At 41.1% G+C, this 25,128-nt stretch overlaps 2 protein-coding genes and 1 long non-coding RNA gene across 3 annotated transcripts in view; 2 read left to right on the forward strand and 1 right to left on the reverse strand.

The window, feature by feature from the left end:
• The window catches only part of gpr173 (G protein-coupled receptor 173), a 36,387-nt gene extending 14,235 nt beyond the window's left edge, over window positions 1-22,152 (reverse strand). Inside the window, exon 1 of the mRNA XM_034591476.1 lies at window positions 21,365-22,152. The gene's annotated coding sequence lies outside the window, so the exon portion shown is untranslated. The remainder of the gene's footprint in view (window positions 1-21,364) is intronic.
• LOC117764812 (homeodomain-interacting protein kinase 1-like) lies at window positions 1,015-2,052 on the forward strand. The gene is made up of 3 exons (XM_034590889.1): window positions 1,015-1,401; window positions 1,546-1,727; window positions 1,911-2,052. Exons 1-3 carry the CDS (start codon window positions 1,015-1,017, stop codon window positions 2,050-2,052), a joined length of 711 nt encoding a protein of 236 aa, XP_034446780.1.
• LOC117765203 lies at window positions 11,604-14,920 on the forward strand. Its single transcript, XR_004614531.1, has 2 exons — window positions 11,604-11,711; window positions 14,887-14,920. It is a non-coding gene; the product is annotated as an uncharacterized LOC117765203 (long non-coding RNA).
• Window positions 22,153-25,128: the final 2,976 nt, after the last annotated feature.

A 25,128-nucleotide genomic window follows, 5' to 3' on the forward strand; every position in this document is an offset into this window, starting at 1 on the left:
AATGAACCCAACATTAAATCAAGGTCAAATAAAGACAGTAGGCAAACTGATCCCTTTTTTTTATTGCGGAGAACATTTCTTGAGTATGTGCTCGTCTCTAGACTTCTGAGGACACGCATTGACATGATTCATTCTCTAACCTTTACCATTGCAACTAAATACCTAACCTGAATCTACTTATAGCCCAAATCTACCTCTAACTCTAAAATCAAGTCTTAACCCTCAAACAACCCATTGACTGTGAGGACCAGGCAAAACCGCCCCACAATGATGAATTGAACCAAGATGGGCCATTATAACTAGATAGACATGCACACACACACACACACAGAACTATGCTTCAGACTTTACCTTGACTTCCATTCATAATGGACAGCCTAACGTAATCCTTCTACCTTAACCTGACAACAATCCACATCTGATCTTTAACCTTAACCAGGAACACAGAAATGAAGTTTGGCCTCATCAGGACTGAGCTTTGGTCCCGTCAGGTCTACTGGTCCTGACAAGGTCAATGTTTATACTGGAAAAGACCTCCAAATTTGTACACACACAAAATCACATATTGATTAACAGACATTTTCTGAGATAAGATTGTATGTGTGTGGGTGTATTAGCTTAAAAAATATGTTCCAGTAAAAAACATACAGGAGTGAGAACTACCATTAAGGCAGTTTTAGTATTTCAGCCGGTGTTTATGTGTCATTTCGCTGAGCAGTGTTTCACTTCGCCCACCCTTGTGGTCTATTTGCGGGTGGCAACCGACATCAAGGTGCATTAGCGCCATCTACTGTTTAAATCACGATGGTTGACAAAGATTAAAATAAAAGAATTGTGACGAAAAGAAGAAAGAAAATTCACATAAAAGAAAATAAATCACTACAAAGGCATGAAGTTGATTGTGTGGTTTTATTCTAATTAGACATCAAAGCCGTGTGAAAGGTATATAGGCACACACAGCTTCATCACTTCAGTCACATGAACAAAAATCAACAGGAGAACTATTCTGTCACCATGTCTCAAAACAGTGAGTTAGAAATCAGTGTAGGAGACCTGATCCCCTCCCCCACTACACAGTACCAGGCACAGACAATCCTGGGCAATGGCGTCTATGGAGTGGTCATCCAATGCAGGAATGTGACCACCGATGAAACGGTGGCTTTAAAAATGATCAAAAGCATGGAAAACATTGACTGCGCCAAGGAAGAGGAGGTCACCCTTCAAACCATGAAGGCGCTCCACTCAGACAGGTTCAACATCGTCAGATTCAACGAGTCATTCACCTACAAGGGACATTACTGTCTTGTGTTTGAGCACCTGGATATGGATCTGCAGAAATTCAAGCAGATCAGCCCGGGTCAACACCTTCAGCTGAAGCAGATCCGCCCCATTCTACAGCAGGTTTGTTTTTTAAACTCAAGCTCTTACACTAACTGCTTTGTAGGGTGAAGGGTAAACTTGGTCGCTAAAATGTGTCTGTTATGGTTGTTGTTGAGGAAATAACTCTGTAGCTCATGATTATTATTATGTTTTTCATGATTTCAGCTGGCTACATCCTTGGAATTTCTGAACAGCGCAGGGATCATTCATGCAGATTTGAAGCCAGATAACATCATGTTGGTGGATCATGTCAGGAAGCCACTCAAAGTTAAAGTCATTGACTTTGGTTTAGCCTTCGATGATCCTGAGGAACAGATCGGTGATCTCCTCCAGCCTTTGTGGTACAGGTAGGTAACTGACAGCACATCTGTATACCTGGGACAGCTGTGTTTGCTGTAATTAATTAGACAAGTCCTGTACGCTGGCATGTCAGGTTTATGTCTCAGAAACGGACAGTAACATATTGACAGTAACAAGGAGTTTAGTACATTTTAAAACCTCAGTAATATGTTTGTGTTTCTTATCCTAAGATCTCCTGAGGTTCTGTATAAAGAACCTTTCAGCGGGGCCATCGATGTATGGTCTCTCGGCTGTATTGCTGCTGAGCTGTCTACGGGCAGACCACTGTTCCCAGCCTCTAATGAGAATGAATTGGTCAGTATCTGCACTTAAATCACAACAAACACGTACAGTTCTGCCGTGATGTTTGTGTATTTTTAAATCCACACACTTGATTATTATAGTGAGAGGGTTTCCAGTAGAAGTTCACTGATTTCTACTATTTTACTAATGAGACAAATCAGAGACACTTCATCCATATGTCTCAGTAATAGAAGTGCACCTGATGTACATGATCAACAATGTAAACTTGAAGTTAACTAACTCTCACAATGTTGTGTTTTCTCCACAGATGAGGCAATTTGCGTTTGCAATTAGAGATCCAGAGCATGAAGGAAACTTCCTACCTCATGCGTTCTGGCCAAGACGCTGGATGGAAGGCAGATTTATGGTAAGAAAGTAGTTTACAACCACTTAGCTGGCTCCACTAGCTCACTAATTATGGTGTCTTTCCTTCAGTCTATGTTTCTTTCCCCTGTGCCATCCACTGCAAACTATCTCAATGAAACAATTCTTCATTTCAGTCAATAGTTTCATAATCCAAACACGAGGACATGTAACAATGTTGGTTTTCCTCATCTTGTTAAAGGGGACTCATCCGCTCGGGGGAGAAGACGTCCAAGCAGAATACTGTGACCTGCAGTGCTTTTTGGACCTAATGACTCAGATGCTGATGATGAGTCAGTTAAGAAGAATTACCCCCAGCAGAATTCTCCAGCATCCATTCATCACGATGAGCCACCTTCAGGGTTCATTCAGAAACAGCCTCTAGTAAGTTTGTGCTTAGATGGTCTGTGTAAGTCTGTGCTGATAGACATGGGTAAAAAATATCTGAGATATAAGGTGATTAAGGTGTTTGGCTCAGCAGTTTCATTTGTCTTCCAGTGTGAAGTCATGTAAGGATCTGATGGACATCTGTCAGGATCCAAGCTCTGACGATGGAGGACATGGAGACCAGGTGATCCTTCAAATGTCCCTGAAAGAGGACGCCTCCAGCAGCACTGCCAGCCCAGCCAAGGAGCGCAGCCCTGCTGGGATGACAGATGAGAAGCATTCAAAAATGAATGCAAAGCGTGGCACCATGTGAGTGTTTGAAATATCTTCCTGTCTTGATCATTTTATATTGTAGAAGAACAGTTCAACATTTTGGTAAATATTCTTGTTTTTTGCTCAGAGTTTAATGGGAAGAATGATAAAAGTCTCAGTAACTATGGATCTGCAGCCAAGTGCAGTTTAGAATGTGCATTTTTAGAAATGTCAAATCACTGCTTTAAGATCAAGAATTAAATTATTTTCTTATCCACATCACAGACCAGAAGACTCCCAAGCACAGGTCAGAAGGAGTGAACGACTGGCAGCCAATCGAAAAGGCACAAGTGGGCAAACGGGCCCAATCAGGATGAGGATGAGAAAGAGACACGATCCCACAGGGATGGGAACCCCTCGACAAAGAAGACAAACATGAGCCTCAGAAAAGGACGGACCTTGTGAGAGGCAACAAAAAGTCAGAAGCTGCCCCCTCCAATTCAACCAATGTTCATTCCCCAAGAAGAGGATGAGGGACGAAGAGGAGGTGCCAGTGTTGGACAAAACCTGCTCATGGAGAGAAGGAAGGTAGAACTTGCCCGTTCTAAAGACTGGAATAGTCTGCGAGTCAGCAGCTTCAGGTTCCTCGGGGTCCACATCAGTGATGACCTGACCTGGACCAACCACACAGACTCCATCAGGAAGATGGCCAGACAGCGGCTCTTCTTCCTCCGCAGGCTGCGGAGGCTCAACATGGATGCCAGGATTCTCTGCAATTTCTACAGGTGCACCATAGAGAGCATCCTGACTGGCTGCATCACCGCCTGGCACGGCAGCTGCACCGCTCTGAACCAGAAGGCTTTGCAGAGGGTGGTGAAGTCTGCCCAGCACATCACCAGGACGGAGCTACCATCCATGGAGGACCTCTACACCCAGCGGTGTAGGAAGAAGGCCAACCGGATCATTAAAGATCCCTATCACCCCAGCCATAAACTGTTCTGCCTGCTGCCGTCTGGCCGACGGTACCGCAGCATCCGGGCCCGCACCACCAGGCTCAGAGACAGTTTCATCCCCCAGGCCATAAGACTTTTAAACTCCTCCAATCTGTCATAACTCTGCACCTTAGCATATTTGCACTATTGCATATTTGCACTATTGCACACACTTGCACTATTGTTTTTCTTTTTTTCTTTAGGTGTATATATATATTTTAGATATGTATATTTTATTTTAAATTTTAAATTTTGATTGAGCATTGTTATAAGAGAGCCTGTGACCCAAGCATTTCATTGCAAGCGACTGCTTAATGTTATCGTTGTGCATATGACAATAAACTCTTGAATCTTGAATCTTGAATCTTGAATAAGGAGACCGAACTGGACTGTCAAGATATTAATTTGTGTTTTATCTGCTCTTTTTAATCGATGACCAAAACCTTGCGCCACCTTAAGGAATGGGCATGGCAAAATAACTGACTAGCGCCCCCTAAAGGGCAGCCCCGGCACCATGATTGGCCGACATGTACAAAAATCGATGGGGACATGTGTCTTTTCATAACAAACAAATAAGTCTCTTGGATAGATATGCTAGACCAAACAGGAAGCCCGCCATTTTGACTTTAGTGGCCATTTTGGCCATTTTCCACATTTTTACTTTGAAGTACTTGTCCCAGGGCTTTCATCAGATCAACTTCAAATTGAGATGAGTGTCATCTAAACAAGATGGAGATAAAAACTAACTCAAAGATCGATTTTTCGTCACACGGTGTGACCGTGGCGTTGCCTCAAAGTTTGATTACACGCCATCAAAACACAAGGTTCTGTATCTCAGATATATTTGGTCCAATCGAGTCAAAACTAGACATGTAAGACAAGAGTCCCGGCCTGATGACATCTACACAGAAATCATGACTTAAAATCACAGCGCCACCTGCTGGCAACAGGAAGTGACATGTTTCATACTTTGATGCACTGCTCCTGGCTGCTTTACAATATACAGCTCAAATGAGCTCAGTTGGATCATGGTCAGAATTGTGACATTTCCTCAAACCGTGTAAACATTGAGGTGCGGCGAAGGATCATCCTTCGCCAAAGGAGACGATGTTGTCATAACTCCAGTGTGCATAGTCCTATCACTGCCAAACTTCGGTCTCATGATCAGAGATCAAGCCTGAACAGCTCTATGTGTCAATATTTCCTCAGTGTCATAGCGCCACCTACTGATTCACCATGAAACAGGAAGTACTTTGTCAATCCACTCTGCATTATCCTACCGGACCCCAAATGCTGACCTATAATCACAATCCAGACCTGCACAGCTCCATATATTAATATTAGTGCAGGGTCATTAGCGCCACCTACTGATCAGTGTGATAATTAAGTTGTTGTAACATTGTCCAATTGACACAAAATTGCTCATGCTACATCAGAGCCCCTTCTTCAACAGATATATTAGTATGTATGTAATAATAGTGATGGCGCCACCTACTGGCAACAGGAAGTAAGCTTTGTTTTACAACTATCATTCGATTTACATACAATTTTCACAGTGTGATGTGGTATTTAATAGCGTGGACCGTAATGAGCAATTAGCAGGCAAGGATCGACATCACGTGACGGACGCAGGAAGTGAAGCATTTATCCTTGCCGCAGTGCGCAAAACGCATGCAACGTGGAGACGTGCACTTGTTCAATGATCGCTCTCTCCACTAACCGCAACAGGCTTCAAATTGCCTGTGCTCGGGCCCGTTAGTGCTACAACGTAGCCCTAGTTTGAATTGTTGCTGCTATCATTAATAATCAATAACATCTTTACATTGTTAGTGTTTTAATTATAACTAGTCAGAGCTGATACCTGATGGTGCACAAGTGTTCCTGGTCTCTCACTCCTCCCCCTCTCCTTCCCCTATCTCTCTCTCTTCTCTCCCCTCTTTTCCACCCATCTCTCCTCTCCTCCCCATTTTTACCTGCTCACCCCAACCGGTCGAGGCAGATGGCCGTCCACATTGAGGCTGGTTCTGTTAGAGGTTTCTTCCAGTTAATGAGGGAGTTTTTTTCTCTCCACAGTCGCCAAAGTGCTGCTCATTGTGGGAACTGTTGGGTTTCTCTATAATTTTTAAGGTCTTGACCTTCTATGTAAAGTGCCTTGAGATAATGTATATTATGATTTGGCACTATACAAATAAAATTGAATTGAATTGAATTCTTATGTGTTGGGACCCAGTATTTGTGAACAATAGTTGGGCCTACGTGTGTAGCCAAAGCCTGCAACCACAATTTTCCTTTGTTCTGAAGACAAAGCAGAGCCTTCAGAACTCAGTATCCCTGTGTTCTTCGACTTCACACCCAGGTGTTAAAAATGCCTCTGGACACAACTTTCAACCACTATTGGTCACTATATGCCCCATGACCTATGACGTCACCAGGCCTATAAAAGCCCAGTTCCCCCTCTTTGGAGGTGTAGCTCTCCAGCTCACCCAGCCAGGGAGACATTTTCCCCTAACCAAGGGATCTTTCTACCTCCAAGCAGGCCTGCCTGAAGCAAACTGCTAAAACCTTCCAAAAGGCAGCGACGCTAGAGCCTGCCAAACAACCTCAGCATGAGCTGCTTCGACAAAACGTCTTGCCAGCAGAACAACAACAACAGGAGCCACAAACCAGATTATTAAATCAGATTAATATGTCTTTGTTAACTGGCTACATACACTTTTTAAGGTAGCAGTAATTAAACCTCTGCTTAAAAAGCCCACTCTTGATCCAAAACTATAGTTTGTTTTTTTTTAAAGCTGTTGCTAACCAGCTATGTGATTACTTCGATAGTAATGGTTTGTTGGAATACTTTCAGTCAGGATTTAGAATCCATCAAAGCACAGAAACAGCAATGTTAAAAGTTACTAACGACTGTGGAGGTGACCTCTAGGTCAGTGGTTCTCAACTGGTCTGGCTTCGGGACCCACCATCACCCCTTAATGACAAGCCGCGACCCAAATCGAGGAACATTTTCAACTTCTCTAATGTATTTAATGAAAGATGGTGCAGTTTGAACCTGAGATAGTACAGAATATCACAGTATGCCAACACGAAAGTTTAATGATAAACCAAAACGACCAGCAGGTGGCGATGCTAGAGAGGGAAATATTCCCTTTTACACTCAATTAGCTGCATTTTAATTAAAAATCAAAAAGTGCATCTTAAGGACACAAGGTAATACAACATACATAACAATTCAGTAACTTCAGCCTTTTTTAACGGACTCAACAGTGCTTTCATGCACAAACGTGAAATAAAAAAGTCCAACTACTGAGAAGTAGTTTCAAAAAGACTATTTAGCTTTAGCTGAGAATACTCACTCACTAAATCTATGACAACCAACAAAACTGATCCTATTCACACTCCTTAACAGTAATTTGTTAAGGAGTGTGAATAGAAGGCACTCCGCTGCATAAAAAATCCCCTTCAAAATAAAAGCACAGGATTTTTTTCTTAACATTTTTGGCAAGGCAAAAAACCACTGAAAACGGGTCCACGACGCACTTTTGGGTCGCGACTCACCAGTTGAGAATCACTGCTCTAGGTGAACCAGGGAGAGTTGATTGGCACAGCCGAGATTAGTTGGCCAATTAACTCTACCTGGATTCATAAGGCAGCAGCAGAGCTGCCAGAGGAGAAGGGGAGGGGGAGGGGGAGGGACACATGGGAAGGACGCGAAGGAGACACGTGAGGACAAAAACAAGGAACTCATGAAGAAAGAGACTGTACAGAGCAGAGTTGCCAAGCCCAGATGCCAGCAGAAATTGCTTGCAAGTTTATGTCTAGTGTTTTTTTTAAGTTATGTTTGGTCCATTTGAAAGAAATAAAGATGCTGAAAAGCAACTCGTTTGTCTCTGGCTGTGTTTGGGAGACGTGGGGCTCAACTCAGCCAGAGAAGCGGACCTACAGGCTGAGATGGTGCTGATTGGAGTGGCGGAGGAGTACATGGCCACGTACCGGGAGCAGTCGGTGAAGAGCAGACAGCAGCTGGAGGCTCTCCAGCTGCTGTCTGCTCAGTACAACACGAGACATAACGCACAGTTAAAATGACCGGAGTGACACACAGACATGATCCAACACCATTGATTAATAACTAAACACGTGACTACATTTGTCACCTAAATCATCCCAATAAAAAATGGAACAAATGAACTTCAGCTAGTTCCTTTTAAGTGTGAACTGGCACAACACTGCAAACAGCTACTGGACAACAGTCAGCATTGAAAGGCATTAGTAGTAGAACTGGATCATAACACTCCTGTGACCAATCCTGCATAAGACTGAGGTTAGGACCGCCTTTCTCATTAGCATACGGACACAAATTTAAGACATTTATTCATTTATTTCTGTATTTATTTATTTCCTTATCTATTTATGCATTTATTTATTTATGCATTTATTTATACTTAAGTAATTTTCCGTCCTCCATAGTTTTTCAGTTCAATTATACTTAAAGTTAAAAGACATTGTGTTAAAAAGAAGCACCAGTGTTAAAATTCAATACAAACATATGTTCTGCAATCAATATGAATAAAAAAATTTGACTTTTGCCATAATAGGCCGGCCCTAATTCTTTCTCAGGGTGGACCCCTTACAAAGGCTTTAATAAAACTCTCACAGGACAAACTTGATCTTTCCACCACAATATAAAGTGTATTATAGCAGTTTTAGGGAGTGGCTATTTTTGGCCACAAATGGTAAATTATCTGTCTTTATAATGCGCTTTTCTAGTCTTGATGACCACTCAAAGCACTTTATAGTACCGTTTTTTGCCATTCACCCATTCACACACACTGGATTTAGAGTTCTGTTTAGTTAAGGACACTTCGGCCATCGCACCGTCAATCGGGATCAAACCGCCAACCTTGTGGTTAGAGGTTAGGTAGTCTTTTTTAAATGTGACACTACGCAAAAAACTAATAATGCAAAAAAGTTGATGTTGTTGCTAATTAACGACAAATGGCAGGCTGTGTTAACTCTCCGAAAATAATCTCATTACCATCTACTATAAAAATAATAATGCATCATTTTTTTTGTGTTTTTCTAACAACAACATAAGAATAACTCTGTCGATAACTTCTGTTAGTGTTCTTCTGTTTTCATGGTTCATCTTCATTTCATTGGAGATTGTTTTCAGTTAGTGGTTCGTTGTTTTCTTATTGCCTCTTCCGTTTTGGGAAGGGCGTTTTGTGTAGACCTTATGGTTATTAATAAAAATACTTGATTTTACTTGGAATGCATCTTGCTGGTTACTTAATACAATTTTACTTTCTTGATTCTTGTTGTTATGGGTTTGTACCCTCATGGTTGAATGCACTTATTGTAAGTCGCCTTGGATAAAAGCATCAGCTAAATGAAATGTAATGGAATGTAATGTTACTTGTTTGTTCCCCGGTTTATTTTTTAATTGTTTACCTAGAAATCTTAGGGATGTAACAGTGATACTACACCAAAAATATTAAATTCTATGTTGTTGCTAATCAATGACATATGCTAGGCTGTGCTAACTCTCCAAAAATTATCTTATTACCATGTAGCATATGGAAAATGTTTTCCCTTTATCATGTTACATTGTGGGAATGTTTAATAAAAGAACATTCTATAATCTGTAAGCTCAACAGTGTCATCAAAATATCCCAAGACTGTTTCAGGCTAAATTTAGGAACACTTAATAGAAAGGTTCTGTCATATCAAGCCTTAATGACATCCTCAAAACCTTTCTGAATGAGAAAAAAAAGACACAGAAGTTTCTTTTTTTTTTGCAGGTGAAAGTTACAGGAGTGAATATGCAGGGTTTTTCCTGGCCGAAAATGAGACGTGGGTGGTACTGAGCCGTCAGACCGGGGGGCAAGAGTGCACAAAGACCGTCCACTGATCAATCAGTGTGTGTGAGCAGGCGGACTGGGACAATAATTGAGGCCGGTAATTTGACTCCTTTCCAGACCAACCCTTTCACAAAAGCACCAGACCTCTAATTTTGTAAGCTAACCCTATTTGTTGATGAAACGGTTAACAGACTAGTAAACGAGTAGGCGTTGCAGTAACTCACTGCCCTCTGCCATCTTTTGAATGATGTCACTACTGTCTCAAGTCTCAATTTCCTCTGAAATAGTTTCACAGGCAGTCGTAATTTTTTATCATTAGTTTTACTATTTATCATTACTTCATTCAGTTAAATTAATTTGTGTATTTTTAATTAATTAATGTGTGATCTTATCAATTCATTCATGCATTCACAGACTGAACCGATGTGACGTCTCATTTATAGGTATTTTTCGCACATTTTGTTATTGTCATCACAGAGACCTGGCTAAACAACAACATACCAGACATGACGACTGAAGTAGACGGCTGCTCTGTTTATAGAGCGGACCGAACAAGGGACTCCAGGAAGAGCAGAGGAGGAGGTGTGTGTCTTTAAGTGAACAACAGCTGGTGCACAGCTGCGGACATTGTTTACAAACACTGCTGCCCAGACCTAGAGCTCCTCACTGTAAGCTGCAGTTCATTCTTTCTTCCAAGGGAATTCACAATAATAACAATTATGGCGCTATACATTCCCCCACAAGCTAAAGCTCAGGTAGCGCTTGAAAAGCTACATGACTTCATTGAAGACGGATCACCCAGACGACGTTTTAATTGTCGTAAAATGTGACTTACCCAAACAGAGAAAATAACAGTAACAATCATACAGCAACAAAAGATACATTACCTCATCGCTATGCAAACAGCTGTGTCTTTTTTTCACTCCTTTCAAAACAAATGAACATGCTGGCCAGACCAAGGTTTTTACGACAGGAGACAGTGGAAACACTACCGCTTTATCTTAATTGCCTTGATACAATGTATATTATGATTTGGCGCAATACAAATACAATTTAATAAAATTGAATATTGTCCACAAAGGCACCAAAATCAATAAAAATTAAAAGTTAATTGTCGGGGGTTCTAAGAAAAATAAAAAAAATAAAGCCTATTGTCTCAAAACCTGAACTGGGGCTGATAATTCATGCTCTTATATCTTCCAGACTCGATAACTGCACTTCCCTTTTTAACCGCCTCAGTAAATTGTCTCTAGACTGCCTATAAATGGTTTCAAAATGCTGCTGCAAAGATACTGAATCCAGTGTGTGTGCGTGTGTGTGCTTGTCTCTGTTGCTCTTCGCACATTTATTAAGTTATTAATCGATGATGTCGGATCATGACACATTCGTCACTTGATGTCCTGGCTGTGCGTGTCACGTTATGTCTTGTGTTGTGTGTAGCAGATGAACTGTGTGCGACTTTATTTCAATGTGTTTAAATGCGTTTCTCATAAACTCAATCAAACAAGCACAAAGTAAACTTCAAGTACTGTACGGTTTCTAATAACTTCTGATTAGTGTTGGTGTTTATTGTTCACGTGTAAAGTGAGCACAGGTCAGCAGTGGAGTGAGGAGGGAGGACATGAGGCAGGGTAATACGGCACGGTACATTGTGCTTGGGCCACCATTAGAGGTTTTATCATTTATAAATGTCAGTTTGTAACGCTAACAGACTTTTCGGTGCTTAGTTTAACGGTCGACAGGAATAAGACATTATATCTATCCCCTCATATGACACTTGAAACAGCTAGCCACACTGAATATAAGTGATGAGTATATGTGAGTGATATTAAAGGTAAGAGGGAGTGAAGGGCTCCCATTTTCTTTTTTATGATAATACCCAAGATGGGACGAAAACCTCACCAGGGAATTGGTTATTTTCTTTGGTCTGTGGTTTGGTTGGCACTTTGTGCATATTCCCCAGAGAGAGTTAGAGGTCACAACTCTCTGCCTATAATACAACAGGGGCTGGTGGACACATTTCTTCAGCCAGCTGGGGTTTTGGAAGTCAAAGGTGTTTATTTGGTTCATTTAAATGTGTTTGTTCTTAGTTCTTATATCCTTGACATGTCTGTTAAGTCCACACAAGTACATGAGGTAATTTTTGAAGTAAAGCTTTTTATTTTAAACACAGGGGATTTTAGGGGAAGGAAAAAAAACGAGAAAGAAGATTATTTATGTCTGATTTAGGGGTTGTCAGTTACAATGTTAAAGGTATCAATCATCCCATAAAGAAGAAAAAGATTCTAGCTCAGTTGAAAAAATTCAATTGTTCAATAGGGTTACTACAGGAAACTCACCTAAATGAGGCTGAACACAAGAAATTGGGTGGAGCAGGTGTTCTATGCATCTTGTCCAAATAGCAGAAAGAGAGGAGTGGCAATTTTGATTAGTCGATCCAGCGGACTTGCAGTACTTAAAACTTAAGAAGGGGGTTCGGCAAGGAAATCCAGTGTCTCCTATTTTGTTCGCACTGAGTATCGAACCGCTGGCCGAGTTAATAAGGGGTAATGATCAAATTGAAGGTATAGCAGATGAGGGGGGCATGATGCATAAGATATCGTTGTTTGCGGATGATATTCTTTTGTTTATAAGAAATCCATTGTCATCTATACCAGCAGTTATGCATTGTCTGAGGAACTATGGGGAAGTTTCAGGACATAAGGTTAACGAGGGGAAATCGGAAGCAATGATGATTACAGGAAGCTGGCCTACACAATTGGACAGACTTGTGAGATTTAGATGGTCGAAGGGGGGCTTTAGGTACTTGGGGGTGATTTTGACTCCTATTTCTTCTAAATTGTACAGCGCAAACTATGACAAACTTATTTCCCAGATCAAAAATGACTTGGAAAGGTGGGCGATGCTTCCCCTTTCTTTGGTTGGGAGGGTAGAAACCATTAGGATGAATGTTCTGCCAAGGCTGTTATTTCTCTTTTGTTCTCTTCCTATTGCTGTCCCGGTATCTACTTTTAAGCTCTTAGATAGGCTGGTTTCCAGATTCATATGGCAGAACAAGAGGCCTAGAGTGAGACTCAAAGTTCTTTGCTTACATAAAGAGAAGGGCGGCTTATCTTTGCCTCATTTCAGAAGTTATTACTGGGCAGCACAACTTAGAGTACTGGTCTCCTGGATGAGATTGGATATGGATACAAAATGGGTACATATAGAGCAAAGTTCAGTAAACACATCACTCTCAGCCCTCCCCTATCTGACGACAATTGCATGGCGTAAACTCAGGATACAAAATGAATGGGTTAAGTATACTTTAAAGGTTTGGAAGAAAATAAGACAGGTATTAAACCTACCGTTATCTGTATCTAGGGCGACAAAAATTGCTGCTCTTTGTGATTTTCTGCCTGCTAAATTAGACAGTGGTTTTAGTAGATGGGCGGAGAAGGGTTTGACCACAATAAGTCAATTATTTGAAGGAACGACTCTCAGGGCTTTCGCACAACTTCAAGCAAAGTATGGTATTGAAGCTAATGATCTATTCCGATATTTCCAACTTCGGCACTATTTGACCACACACAAGGAATGGGACAAAATTAAGGAAACACCAGGCAATTTTGAACAGTACTGGGTGGAGATAGCTGAGTATCGAATTCAAACAAAACATATAATATCCTGTTTATACAGTAGAATTCATATGGATACATCTATTGACACATTGGATATAAAAGGTAAATGGGAATTGGAGGCTAACACCATTATTGCAGATGATGAATGGGAAAGCTCTTGGGTGTCCTGGCACAAATGTTTAAGTAGTCCAACCTGGAGAGAATTTAGTTGGAAGCTAAGAATGACATATTTTAAAACACCCATAGTAATAGCTAAGTATGACAAGAAGTATTCCCCTCTCTGCTGGAGAGGTTGTGGTCTAATAGGGGACTTTTCTCACATTTTCTGGGATTGCCCTAAATTGCAGAAGTTCTGGGAGGAGGTGAAGAGGGAGATACGTGAGATCTTGAACTTAGACAGTTCGATTGACCCACAAGAGCTGATTTTGGGAACTACACCTTCAAGGGGGCTAGGGAAAAACGAATTGTATATGATCAGAGCTATGATGTTAATTGCCCACAAAATTATCACAGTAAACTGGCTCAGGCCCCACCCACCTACCGTGGACCAGTGGACCCAGAGGCTCCAGGCTGTGAATGAAATGGAAAGTTTAACTGCAAGCCTACGACTCCGGATGGACATTTACTTAGCAAAATGGACACCTGTTATAATGTATCTGTTAAAATGAACATTCTGTTGACATTTGACTGGGCAAGCTGGATTGAATATGAAACTATGTGAACCCATTGGGATAACCCTTCTGCAATTTGTGTTTTCTTTTTATTTGGTCTACACTTGTAATATTGTATGACATGCTGTGTGAGTGATAGTCGAGTTCTACACGGCCATCATTGAGTCCATCCTCACCTCATCAATTACCGTCTGGTTCGCTGCCTCCACTGCCAAGGACAAGGGCAGACTGCAGCGGATCATTCGGTCAGCTGAGAAGGTCATCGGCTGCGACCTGCCGGCTCTCCTACACCTGTTCCACTCCAGGACCAGTAAGAGAGCAGGCAAGATCATTGCTGATCCTTCCCATCCCGGCCACCACCTATTCCAGAGACTCCCATCCGGACAAAGGTTCTGGGCCATCAAGACTAAAACCTCGCGCCACCTGAACAGTTTTTTCCCCATGGCAGTGGGGCTCACAAACAAGCCCCCTGCATCACACTGACTCTGCCCCCCTGCACATAATTTATAACTTATATATTATTGGCACTATCCCGGAACCAATCACTGCACCTTAGCACCGCACATGCCCATAACATAACTTATTGTTCTTTCTGTATATATTGTTGTTTTATGTCCGATTGTTGTTTTTATGTCCAAATGCACCAACCACACCAAGGCAATTTCCTGTATGTGTAAATATACTCGGCAATAAAAATAATTCTGATTCTGATTCTGAGACTCACTGTCAAGGGACTTGTTCTAATAAAAGTTCCAAAAAAATAAATGTCAGTTTCTATACATTTTAAGGTTCTTGTTGTAACGTACACAGCACTTCATGGCCAGGCACCTATGTAGATCTCAACTGTTGCTACTAGGGCTGGGGCGACGCGTCGATTACGTAAATACGTCGACTCGCGGAACGTGCGTCAACGTGTCTTATGGAAGGTAGAAGGACTGGTACCGGCTGGGTGGGGCTGAGAGAAGAGTGCGATTCCATGATGACATCATACGGCGAAGAAGTACGAAGCGCAACGTTTCAATAACATATTTCTTTGAATGGACTGAGTGAAAGGTCTGCGGAGTGACTGTTTTCATACTTAGAGGGTCCCTACTGACCCCCTTCAAGTAATTCAGGATAGTAAAAGCCCAGAAAAGGAAGACGGTCGGGAGCAATAGACTGGAGAATGTGAGAGGGGATGTGGTCAAGGGGGCAGGTGGTTGGGCGGGAGGAAGTTACCAGGGTAAGAACTTGATTGGGAGACAGGGGAGGGAAAGAGGATAGAGTAGGGGATGAAGATGTGGTTGATGGAAAGGTAATTTCAGAAAGTGGGTTAGAGAATGAGGAGCGTATGTCATCTATCTTTTTTGTAGTTGACAAAGTGGCTTGGTAGAAGGGAGGAAGGAGGAGGGGGACTGGGGGGTGGGGGGGTCAAGGATGTTAGAAAAGATGGAGAAGAGTTTTTTGGGGTACTCTGACCTTGGCCCAAACCTCCTCTTCCCTGTTGAACGTGGACCACAATGTCAGCATGCTGGAGTGGTGCTTTTGCCTGTTGGTGTCCTGTTGTCAGTGATGGTCCAACAGCCCGTATAGATGTGTCTCCGGACACTGAGAGGGTCATCTCCAGCCTTTTCTTGGTGCATTTAAACTATGTCCATACAGGCCGATGTTGCTTAGACATCTCGGGACTCCTAACCACTTTCCTACATAGGAGTTGATCATGCTCGCTAGGGCTGGGGCGACTCGTCGATGTAATCAACGTCATTGAGTACGTAAATATGTCGACTCGCAGAACGTGCGTCGTAAGGAAGGTGGCTGCGCACAGTCAATGCAGGCAGTCACCTGAAGAGCAAGCTGAACCGAAAAAAAATCGCCCACGGTCATCTAGCATAGGTTCGGACTGGACCCCTTCTACACGAACCCAGACGCTGTTTTTAGATTGTGACGGACCGTTTCTATTTTATCCTGTCCACTTTTTCTAGCACTTACGGTAGTCTTATTTTAACCTGCGCAGCTTTTTCTGTCTTAAGGGTAGTGAATCCTGGCAGCACATGGTGGAGTTTACTTCACTGAACCAGAGAAAGTGGGAACAAAGAGGAAAGTTAAAGCTGTTCAGTTGTTAATGTTTGTTAAGATTGTTTAAATGTAAAATATAGTTTTAAGAAAAAAGAAGAAAAGGAGAAACTCAAACTACATCTTTTTATTTATTTTTTTCAAAAATTGAGCATTATATTTTAAGATGACTTTTTCAAAGGCTCTTTATTTTGTATGCAAACATTATTTTACTTGAAACGAGAAAAGAATATTGATTTTATTATTAGAGTACACTTCAGTTCAGTGTGAAAATTCATAATAATTTTTGTTGAAATACTATTGAATTATACTTACTTTATTTTATTTCTTAGTTTGTCATTTTTTGACTTCATTCAGACATTGATCGTCTACTAGGCAACTTCAAGATAGTTTTTTTGATAGACTGCTAAACTTGAATTTACACAGTGTTTTGATATTCCTCCAGAAAGTTACTTGGATTTTAATTTGGTTTTCATTTATTTTGTTGTTGGACAGCTTAATGTAGATTGATATATTCCTTTTACTTTAATGGACCAGGCTCTTTCACAAATTTTATTTTGGAGAGATTTTGTATGGGACTGTAAAAGACAATAGAAGTTTAGACTGGGCTATTTTTTTTTATGGAATAATGCCTTGCAGTGCATACTTTGTGTGTTGTCAGATTTGTTTGGATTTAAGAAAAGATGATTAAATAAATATAAAATAAATAATAAATAATTTTAAAATAAATAATTTCTGATAAATTCGTTATTATATAACAATAAAAATTATCATTAGATTAATCGATAAAAAAAGAATCGATAGGTGGAGCCCTAGTTTCTACCTTACATCACTTGCAGGTAACTTGAGTTGTCTGACCAGGCCTTAGTTGTCCCTACAAGATGAAGAACTTTGATCACACATTTGAAGCCATGGTTCCGACATGCCCTCCTTAATGACATAAGATCTGCTGTCTCTGTGGACACCTTCAAAAATAAGCTAAAATCTAATTTTTTCAAAATGCTGTTTGCCTAGTTTACCTTTTTTTGTGCAAATGCTTTGTCTGTTTCTTTTATTGTTTAACTTGAACAACTGCACTCACTTTGTGACTGACCCTGTGAAAGGTGCTATATTAAATAACTTACTTTTGATTTCGTGCTGAAAGAATGAGAGATCTGTGAAGGCATTTTTACTCATTTAATCTATTCTCCTTATTTAGTCTGTATTCTCTTATTAAGTCAATTTCTGCTCACACGTGACCCTTACATCGACTACTTGAAACAATAGTGCATTTTTGTTAAGGTACTTTTACCCCACTCCCTTCAGCAGTAACCATAACAACCAAGTTTATAGTACTGACCACATGAATGTGGTGGTAGAGATAGGATGAGGAGTATATAGACATAACAAACAGCCTGTGTGTTTGTCTTATTGTTAGTTAAACAAACCTTCTCACGTGTGACAGAAGTAAGTGGGGTGTACAACATATTATAGTCTGTGTCATGTGATGATACAAGGCTTTTAGGCATAATGCATTCCCTGGAACCTTTGCCTAACCTTAACCATCAAAGCTAACTGCCTAACCCTAACCTAAACTTAATTCTAAACCTAACCTTAAAAGTCTTAACCCTGAAACAGCCTATTGAAAGGGAGTCTCATCGCATCTGCTGCCCAAAAAATCCAGTGTCTGGGGAGAGTACCTTCTACTGCACCACTGTTAAATCGTAGTGGGATGGTTACTGAAAACTGAGTATGGCAGAGCACAGCCCCACCAAGAATATTTTTCACCAGCCGCCACTGAGAACAGCCATTACAAAGTGCTTCCCAAAGTGGACAAATAAAATCAAGAATACGAGACATGGCCTTATGAAGTTGAACTGTCAAACATTTTTGAATTTACAGATCTAGCAGAGACACATTATCATTCATTCGTAGCCATGTTTGTGTCCACCTGCTGAATGTACAGTAAATCCTATACTCTATCTCTGTTAGCTATTTGGTCTCCTCCAACTCTTGAAGGAAATACATAGCTGCATAATCTGCACCATAGTCCAAATACTGTAGTACTTGACGAGTGCCACCACAAAAATGGAGGCTTAGAGATAGCAGTAGACATAAATAGTAAAATACAGTATTTACGTAAAGCTGTTATTCAAAGTGCTTTACCTCTCACTCTATCTCACACACACACACGCACACACACACACACACACACACACACACACACACACACACACACACACACACACACACACACACACACACACACACACACACACACACACACACACACACACACACACACACACACACACACACACACTGTGGTACCATACAAGGTGCAGGGGTTCAAAGAAATGCATGTCTAGAACTAGAATGGACGTATCTTGTACTGGGGTTTGTGTGTATGCATATCAGTGATCAGGGCCTCCCATGACAAGTTCCCATAGGACGGCTGTGGCTCAGGAGGTAGAATGGGTCGTCAACTAGAGCTGGGCGATATGGAAAAAAATCTTATCACGGTATTTTTTTCATATCAGTCAATATCGATATATATCACGATATAGATCAAATAACCAGAATTGGTTTTTTTCCACATTTGGGTTTATGTACAAAAAACTTTCTTATGCACAAAACAGATTTTACTTGCTCACACAATCATCCTGTGCCACTTTACTGGTAAAGTTTCATGCAAACCACTACAGTGAAAAGGTGTATATAATGTACATACTCAGCATTTAAAAAAATGTAATTTACATTATTCTATTATTCTATTGTCTTTTTACATTTCTTTATTTTCGTGTCTACCTCAATCTGACGTGCCTGCTGCTGTAACAACTGAATTTTCCCAGTGTGTGGATTAATAAAGTTTTCTCTTATTTCATCATAACTTAAATCAGCACCACTGAGGCGGATTACCCGCAGGTCAACAAGTGACTCTGCTCCTCTGATGTTTTCTAACCATCACACTTAGAACTGATCTTTATAAAAACCTGCTGAATTCATATTAATGTTCCTGGATAAACGGGGCGTCGCTTCTTCTGCAACAAGTTAAAACACTGCATCCGTCGTAATCTGCAGGAGGAACTTCTGTCTGCAGGAGTGTGTGTCTGTGTGTTTGTCCCCCCGCTCATCTCTGTCCCTCTTCACACACGAACTGATAATCACATGGGATATCACCATCTAGTCCTATATTCTAAAATAGTTATTAGTTGATGATATCGGATCATGACTCCGGATCACTTCGGTCACTTTAACCCTGATGTCGTGACTGTGTGCGTCACGTTACGTCTCGTGTTATGTCGCAGGTTTAAACATGTGTCTCATAAACTCTAGAATCAAACAAACACAAAGTAAACGTCAGTCCTGTATGTGTCCTTAAAACTTGTGATCAGTGATGGTGTTTATTGTTAAAGTGTAAAGTGAGCGCAGGTCAGAGGGGGAGTGAGGAGGAAGCTCCGACACAGGACGACCGGACCTTTAATGAGCATTTGTCCTGAAGCAGCGGTGTTATAATTATTCAGCGGTGGAAACCCGCTAAAACTATGAATGAGGGGAAAACATGTATATGTTCAGTCTCTGCATCTGTCTTCCACCTCTGTGAAGGAGCCCAAACATTAACACATGTGCTGCGCCTCCTTCACTCTGTGCTGTGTGCGTCAACCTAACCTGATGTGGGTGTAACTCTATTCCAGCCACATGATTGGTTCGGCGCAGCGCTATGCTCATTATCTTTGGCTGTTCGTGTTGTCCGTCAAAACATGGATGGGATGAGTTCTATTGACGTTATATCGACATGTCTTAAATTTCTATCGAGGAAAAGTTATATCACGATAATTATTGATAACGTTTTATCGCCTATCCCTATCGTCAACTAACTACAAAGTTGGCGGTTTGATCCCCGTTTCCCCCATTCCGCATGCCGAAGTGTCCATGGGCAAGATACTCAACCCCTAATTGCGGCTTAACCCGCAGTGCATGATTGATGTATGATAGAGAGAGTAGTACATACATATGCACTGTATGAATGTGTGTGAATAGGTGAATGGCAAAACTGTACTTTAAAGCACTTTGAATGATCATCAAGACTAAAAGTGGTATATACCTACACACCATTTCCCATAGGGCAACAACCACAAAAGCAACACAAATTAATTTTAAACAGAAAAGCCATTGTTTCACTTATATGACATCACAGTAGCCTACAGTCTTGATGAATGCCTATTACATAGCAAATTACATGGGATTAAATGCTTTTGACTAAGATCATGTTGCAGCATTATTTATTCCTCAAATCAGTTCTTCTGTTGGTTTAGTTGTAATAAATTAATTTAATTTTTAGTAGAATACTTGACACTTGCCTTGCTGGTCATTTGCTGAACCAGATAAAAAAAAACAGCCTATGCAGATAAGGCACAAAGTATAAAACAACTAAAAAATACTGGTTTCGAACACATAGCTCCTATATATGTGTTTGTGATGAGAACAGTGTGCGATGAACAAGATATTTAGCAAATCAAGATATGGGTTACACTGCAACTGTTTATATCAGGTCATTGTTGAGCTCCACAGGCTGGGGGCTGTGGGGAACTGAGAGGCTGTATGACTTGAAGGAGGGGCTTTATGAAGCTGGAAGTTGGTTGGCAGCAGAGGGCAGAGTCACTGTCAGGATCAGGGTAGCAACAGCAGCCCAATACCTCTGGCTTGCTGTAGGTGGGAGGAGGCAGCAAAGCTCAGTGGATGAGATATAGACAGTCAGTGCAGGTCTGATGAGGACTGGAGAGCCACCAACTGCTGCAGTCCACTACCAAGGACCTGTGTGGCTTTATAATCACACAGTTTACAGACTACACTTCTTCAGGAGATGGCGCTCTGTTGTCTAGCAGGGGAAATAAATCACTTGGCTCTCCCTGTGCTGAGCAAGGCCCCAAGAGCTGGTGGAGACCCAACACTATTCATCATCAACACAACATGGCATCACACTGACCACTGTACATGCTGCTGTGATGAATGCGATGTTAGGCTGCTCTGCATCACTGTGTGAGGCACATAGATACCAGCCCTGTGATCTGCCTCAGTCTGGGCCTGCAGGAGGCTGCTTCTCATATCATTATTATGAGCATTTTAGCAGGAATACAAAATGGTAGTCATGGTGTGTTGCTTACCTGCTGTGGGCTGCTTGTCTGTGGCAGACAGGCCGTCGTTGCAATCTAGATGAAATCCAGGCTACAGCAATCCACCAGCCTGCTCCATCACAACATCAGCTAAACAGTGGATGGTCGACAGACAGTTGTGTCAGTGCTCCAGTCCTCTGGTGTCTGGTAAAGCCTGTTGCCAACTCATTTTAAAATTAGCTGCGTTTTCTTTTCTTTCTTGTGCATGTCATGTCAGGAGAGCTCCAGTGGCAGGGCAAAATGAGGGATCATCACTGCTTACAGTGTTTTACTGGTGTAAGGCGACGGCTCCTATCTCCATCCGGTGTCTATAAACTGCGGTCAAAACCGTCCTGTGGCATCGGCTGTGGATTCACCGCTTCCTGGAGCCGACACACACCAGCAGACGCCCTGTGGAGCTTCTCCCGCTCGTAGTTTTCAGAAACCCTGTCGATCTGCCGCCGCATTGTTCCAGTCAAGGCGAGGGGAGTTTAGAAATCCGCCAGCATGCCGAAACGATCACAGTACAGTCTGCTCGCTAGCTAACGCACTGAGGCCACACAGCCCCGGGCAGGTCTGTGGGATGAGGATGACACCGACGCCAATCCACATCGTGTCCCGCAGCCCACTAGCGTACAGGCGTCTCACTGACAAGCCGAGACAAGGTGCAGCATTGTGGATAGAAATGTCCTCTGTCTGTCTCCGGGGCAAAGAGGCTGGTGTTGGGCAGGTTTGGGGAATAAATGCAGCATCCGACGGTCGAAGCGATTTTAATCCCCACTGAACGCTTCACGGACAGGGGCGGTCAAAGCTTTCTGGGGGACGTGCCCCCACAGAGAGCCATTGCATGCAAAGTTTGAATATTTAGAACGACATGAATATATGGAGTTCAATTTTGAATGTGTGTCACTGCTTATTTACCCAGAAATATTTGTTTTCCATTTTTACGTCTGTTCCCCCACTAGCAGCATATATAAGTAATATATAGCCTCTTGAATTGTCTGGTTTTACAAAACGGCATCAGATGACATATTCCAATACTTGTTGAACTGGAAAACTTCCTTGCTATTGGTATTGGTGGCACTTTGGATATTAATTACTGCTACCTTAAAATCCTGAAGCTGGTTTCTATATTAATCTGATTGAATATAGAACTGTTAATTAAGGAAAGACCTTCCTTAAAAAAGTTTCGTTGCAATAAGGTCCAATAGACATTGATGGTTTAGATCAGTGGTTCTCAACCTTTTTTCAGTGATGTACCCCCCAACCAGCACAAAGCATTTTTGGTTGAAAAAAAGATGTAATACGCAGAGCTGTGCCATCAGTGTCTGATTTATTAAACACATATTTTATTGAATATTTATTAAATAACTATTTTTAAAGGATTTTTGAATGGATGCTAATTTTAAATCTATTTTTAAAACATCTCACGTGCTTTCACGTACCCCCATTTGAGAACCACTGGTTTAGATTAAGAGACTGGTGAAGTCAGCTCAGAAAGATATATAACAGGAAAGTGGTCTAAATATAAATCTTGTTTTACAGTTGGTTCTAAGGGTACTGTGATGGCAATTTGACCTGGTGAGACTTCTGAAATCAAGAGATTTGGGAATAATAGTCTTAAGTATACTTAATTCCTTGCAAGGAAGGTCAGACAATCATACAGCATGCGAAGAGCATTCTGCAGAGGGAATGACAAAGAAACAGTTGCAGGCGTATGCTTTTTATGCAGATGCAATGAAGAAATGTGTGTGTGAAGAGTTGAACTGTGTGTGTGTGTCTGTGTCTGTGTCTGTGTGTGTGTGTGAACTATGTGTGTGAACGGAGTGAATAGTAAAATCCCAGGAGATAAGACTAGACACAGGCTGAAGACCTCTTCGAGGTCTTGGTGTGGGAGACGAGCACAGTCTCAGATTTGTGGCTCTAATGTCATTTTGGCAGTTACACAAGCAGAAATAGTATGCATAAGTAGAGATAATATATAGTGTGGTATAATGGTATAATTTTCCATTACAGTACTGACAGTGTATCTATGCTATTCGGGGCGAGGAGGTGTGGAATTTTTACCCTGATGGTTACAATTTTATTTGTAAAGAAAATCATTACTGCTCAGAGAGCAAATTAATAGATGGTTAAGTAGAGCTATGACTCTCAGTCAGCCTGGCTACAGTACTGAAGAGGAACCTGGGGTTCTTATTTTAACAACACTTCCGATCAATATTAACAGATTTCATTATAGTTATTGAAACTTTAAATCATAAATTAAAATATTCATTTTACATATTCAACCTTACAATCCATATATTCCGACTTTCATTGAATATGTTATTCAACATACCATTTAGGAAGTTTTCCTATTAGCATCTAGTACACATATTTTCAAATGTGTTATATTAAAATACTTATTCTAAAAATGTAGCTCAAAATACAAATCTGAAAAATACTAGAAAAATTATTCAACAAAAGATTAGAAAAACACAAATTACTCACCAACAGTCAATACAGGCTGATCAAACAGATCAACATCAATGGCAATAATAGAAGCAATTGAGGAAATCTGTTGTTAGATCTTAGTGCAGCATTCAACACTATTGATTATTACATTTTATTACAGAGACTAGAACAGTTAATTGGCATTAAAGAAAGCCCTAAACTGGTTTAAATCCTATTTTTCAGATCGATTACAATTTGTGCAAATTAATGAGTCATAGGTGCGCACCAGAGTTAACCACAGTGTTCCTCAGGGTTCTGTGCTTGGCCCAAAATTATTCTCATTATATATGAAACAACACTAGGAAACAAGTTCAGGGAACACTCTATAAATTTCCACTGCTATGCGGATGACACCCAGTTATACTTGTCAATAAAACCTGAACAATTAACTCAACTTCAAGCATGTTTCAAGGACATAAAAACCTGGATGACCTGCAATTCTGTCTTATTAAACTAAAAATGAAGACCACCAGTGTGTTAAAGAAAAACATTTCTTATGAAATTAATAAAAGAATTAACACACAAACTATCTAAAGCTACTTACTATAGACATGTGTATGTGAGTATAGGTGTGTGTGTGCGTGTGTGAGAAATTGTACTTTCAAAATGGCTGCTGACCACGATGAAACAAAAGAGCACAGCGAATTTAGAATACTACACATTTGTAGGAGATTAAACTGTTGTGATGAACTAAGATAAATAATAGCTAATAAGTAAGAACGGTATAAGTGTAATAGTGAGGATCCTCGATCCTAGATTGAAAGTGAAAAGAGAATTTGGCCTTCACTCAATCCACCTATAATCAACTGGATGCAGACACACAGGCAGAGACTAATGTCACTCAAGCTGCTTTCAGACATGCACTGAACTCCAGAAAGTACCTGCACCTTCTCCGGAGGAGATGCATGTGTGAACTCAAATGTCAGAGTGAGAGCCTTTGGATTATCTTTGCCTGCCCCGCTAGAATAAAGTCCACAGAAATTCAGCAGCAGATCCTCCACAACGCAAACATGAAAAAAAGACATAAAGACAACATATCTCCGGGGGAAAAAGTGGAGCCATACACATACAAGACACTGACAAAGATGTCAGGAAAGTTTGTGGTGTCAGTGTGTTTTAAAGAAAATCCTGTGATCTGTGCAACAGAATTAATGTTACTTCCTGCCTCTATCTGCTTCACCTGGCTGCACCACAGACACAAACAACACCCACGTGAGCGTGTTGTTGTTGGTGATTGTTGCTGTTTAGAACACATCTCTGCAGAGAATCTCCCACTGTGTTGT

This window comes from Hippoglossus hippoglossus, chromosome 7, assembly GCF_009819705.1.
Source record: "Hippoglossus hippoglossus isolate fHipHip1 chromosome 7, fHipHip1.pri, whole genome shotgun sequence".
Lineage (NCBI taxonomy): Eukaryota > Metazoa > Chordata > Actinopteri > Pleuronectiformes > Pleuronectidae > Hippoglossus > Hippoglossus hippoglossus.

Bases quoted from the DNA above. Each gene is read 5' to 3' on its own strand.
- LOC117764812 (XM_034590889.1), top strand. From the start codon at position 1,015: ATGTCTCAAAACAGTGAGTTAGAAATCAGTGTAGGAGACCTGATCCCC. The intron at 1,402-1,545 runs GTTTGTTTTTTA...TCATGATTTCAG, and splicing joins TCCGCCCCATTCTACAGCAG to CTGGCTACATCCTTGGAATT. The intron at 1,728-1,910 runs GTAGGTAACTGA...TCTTATCCTAAG, and splicing joins CTCCAGCCTTTGTGGTACAG to ATCTCCTGAGGTTCTGTATA.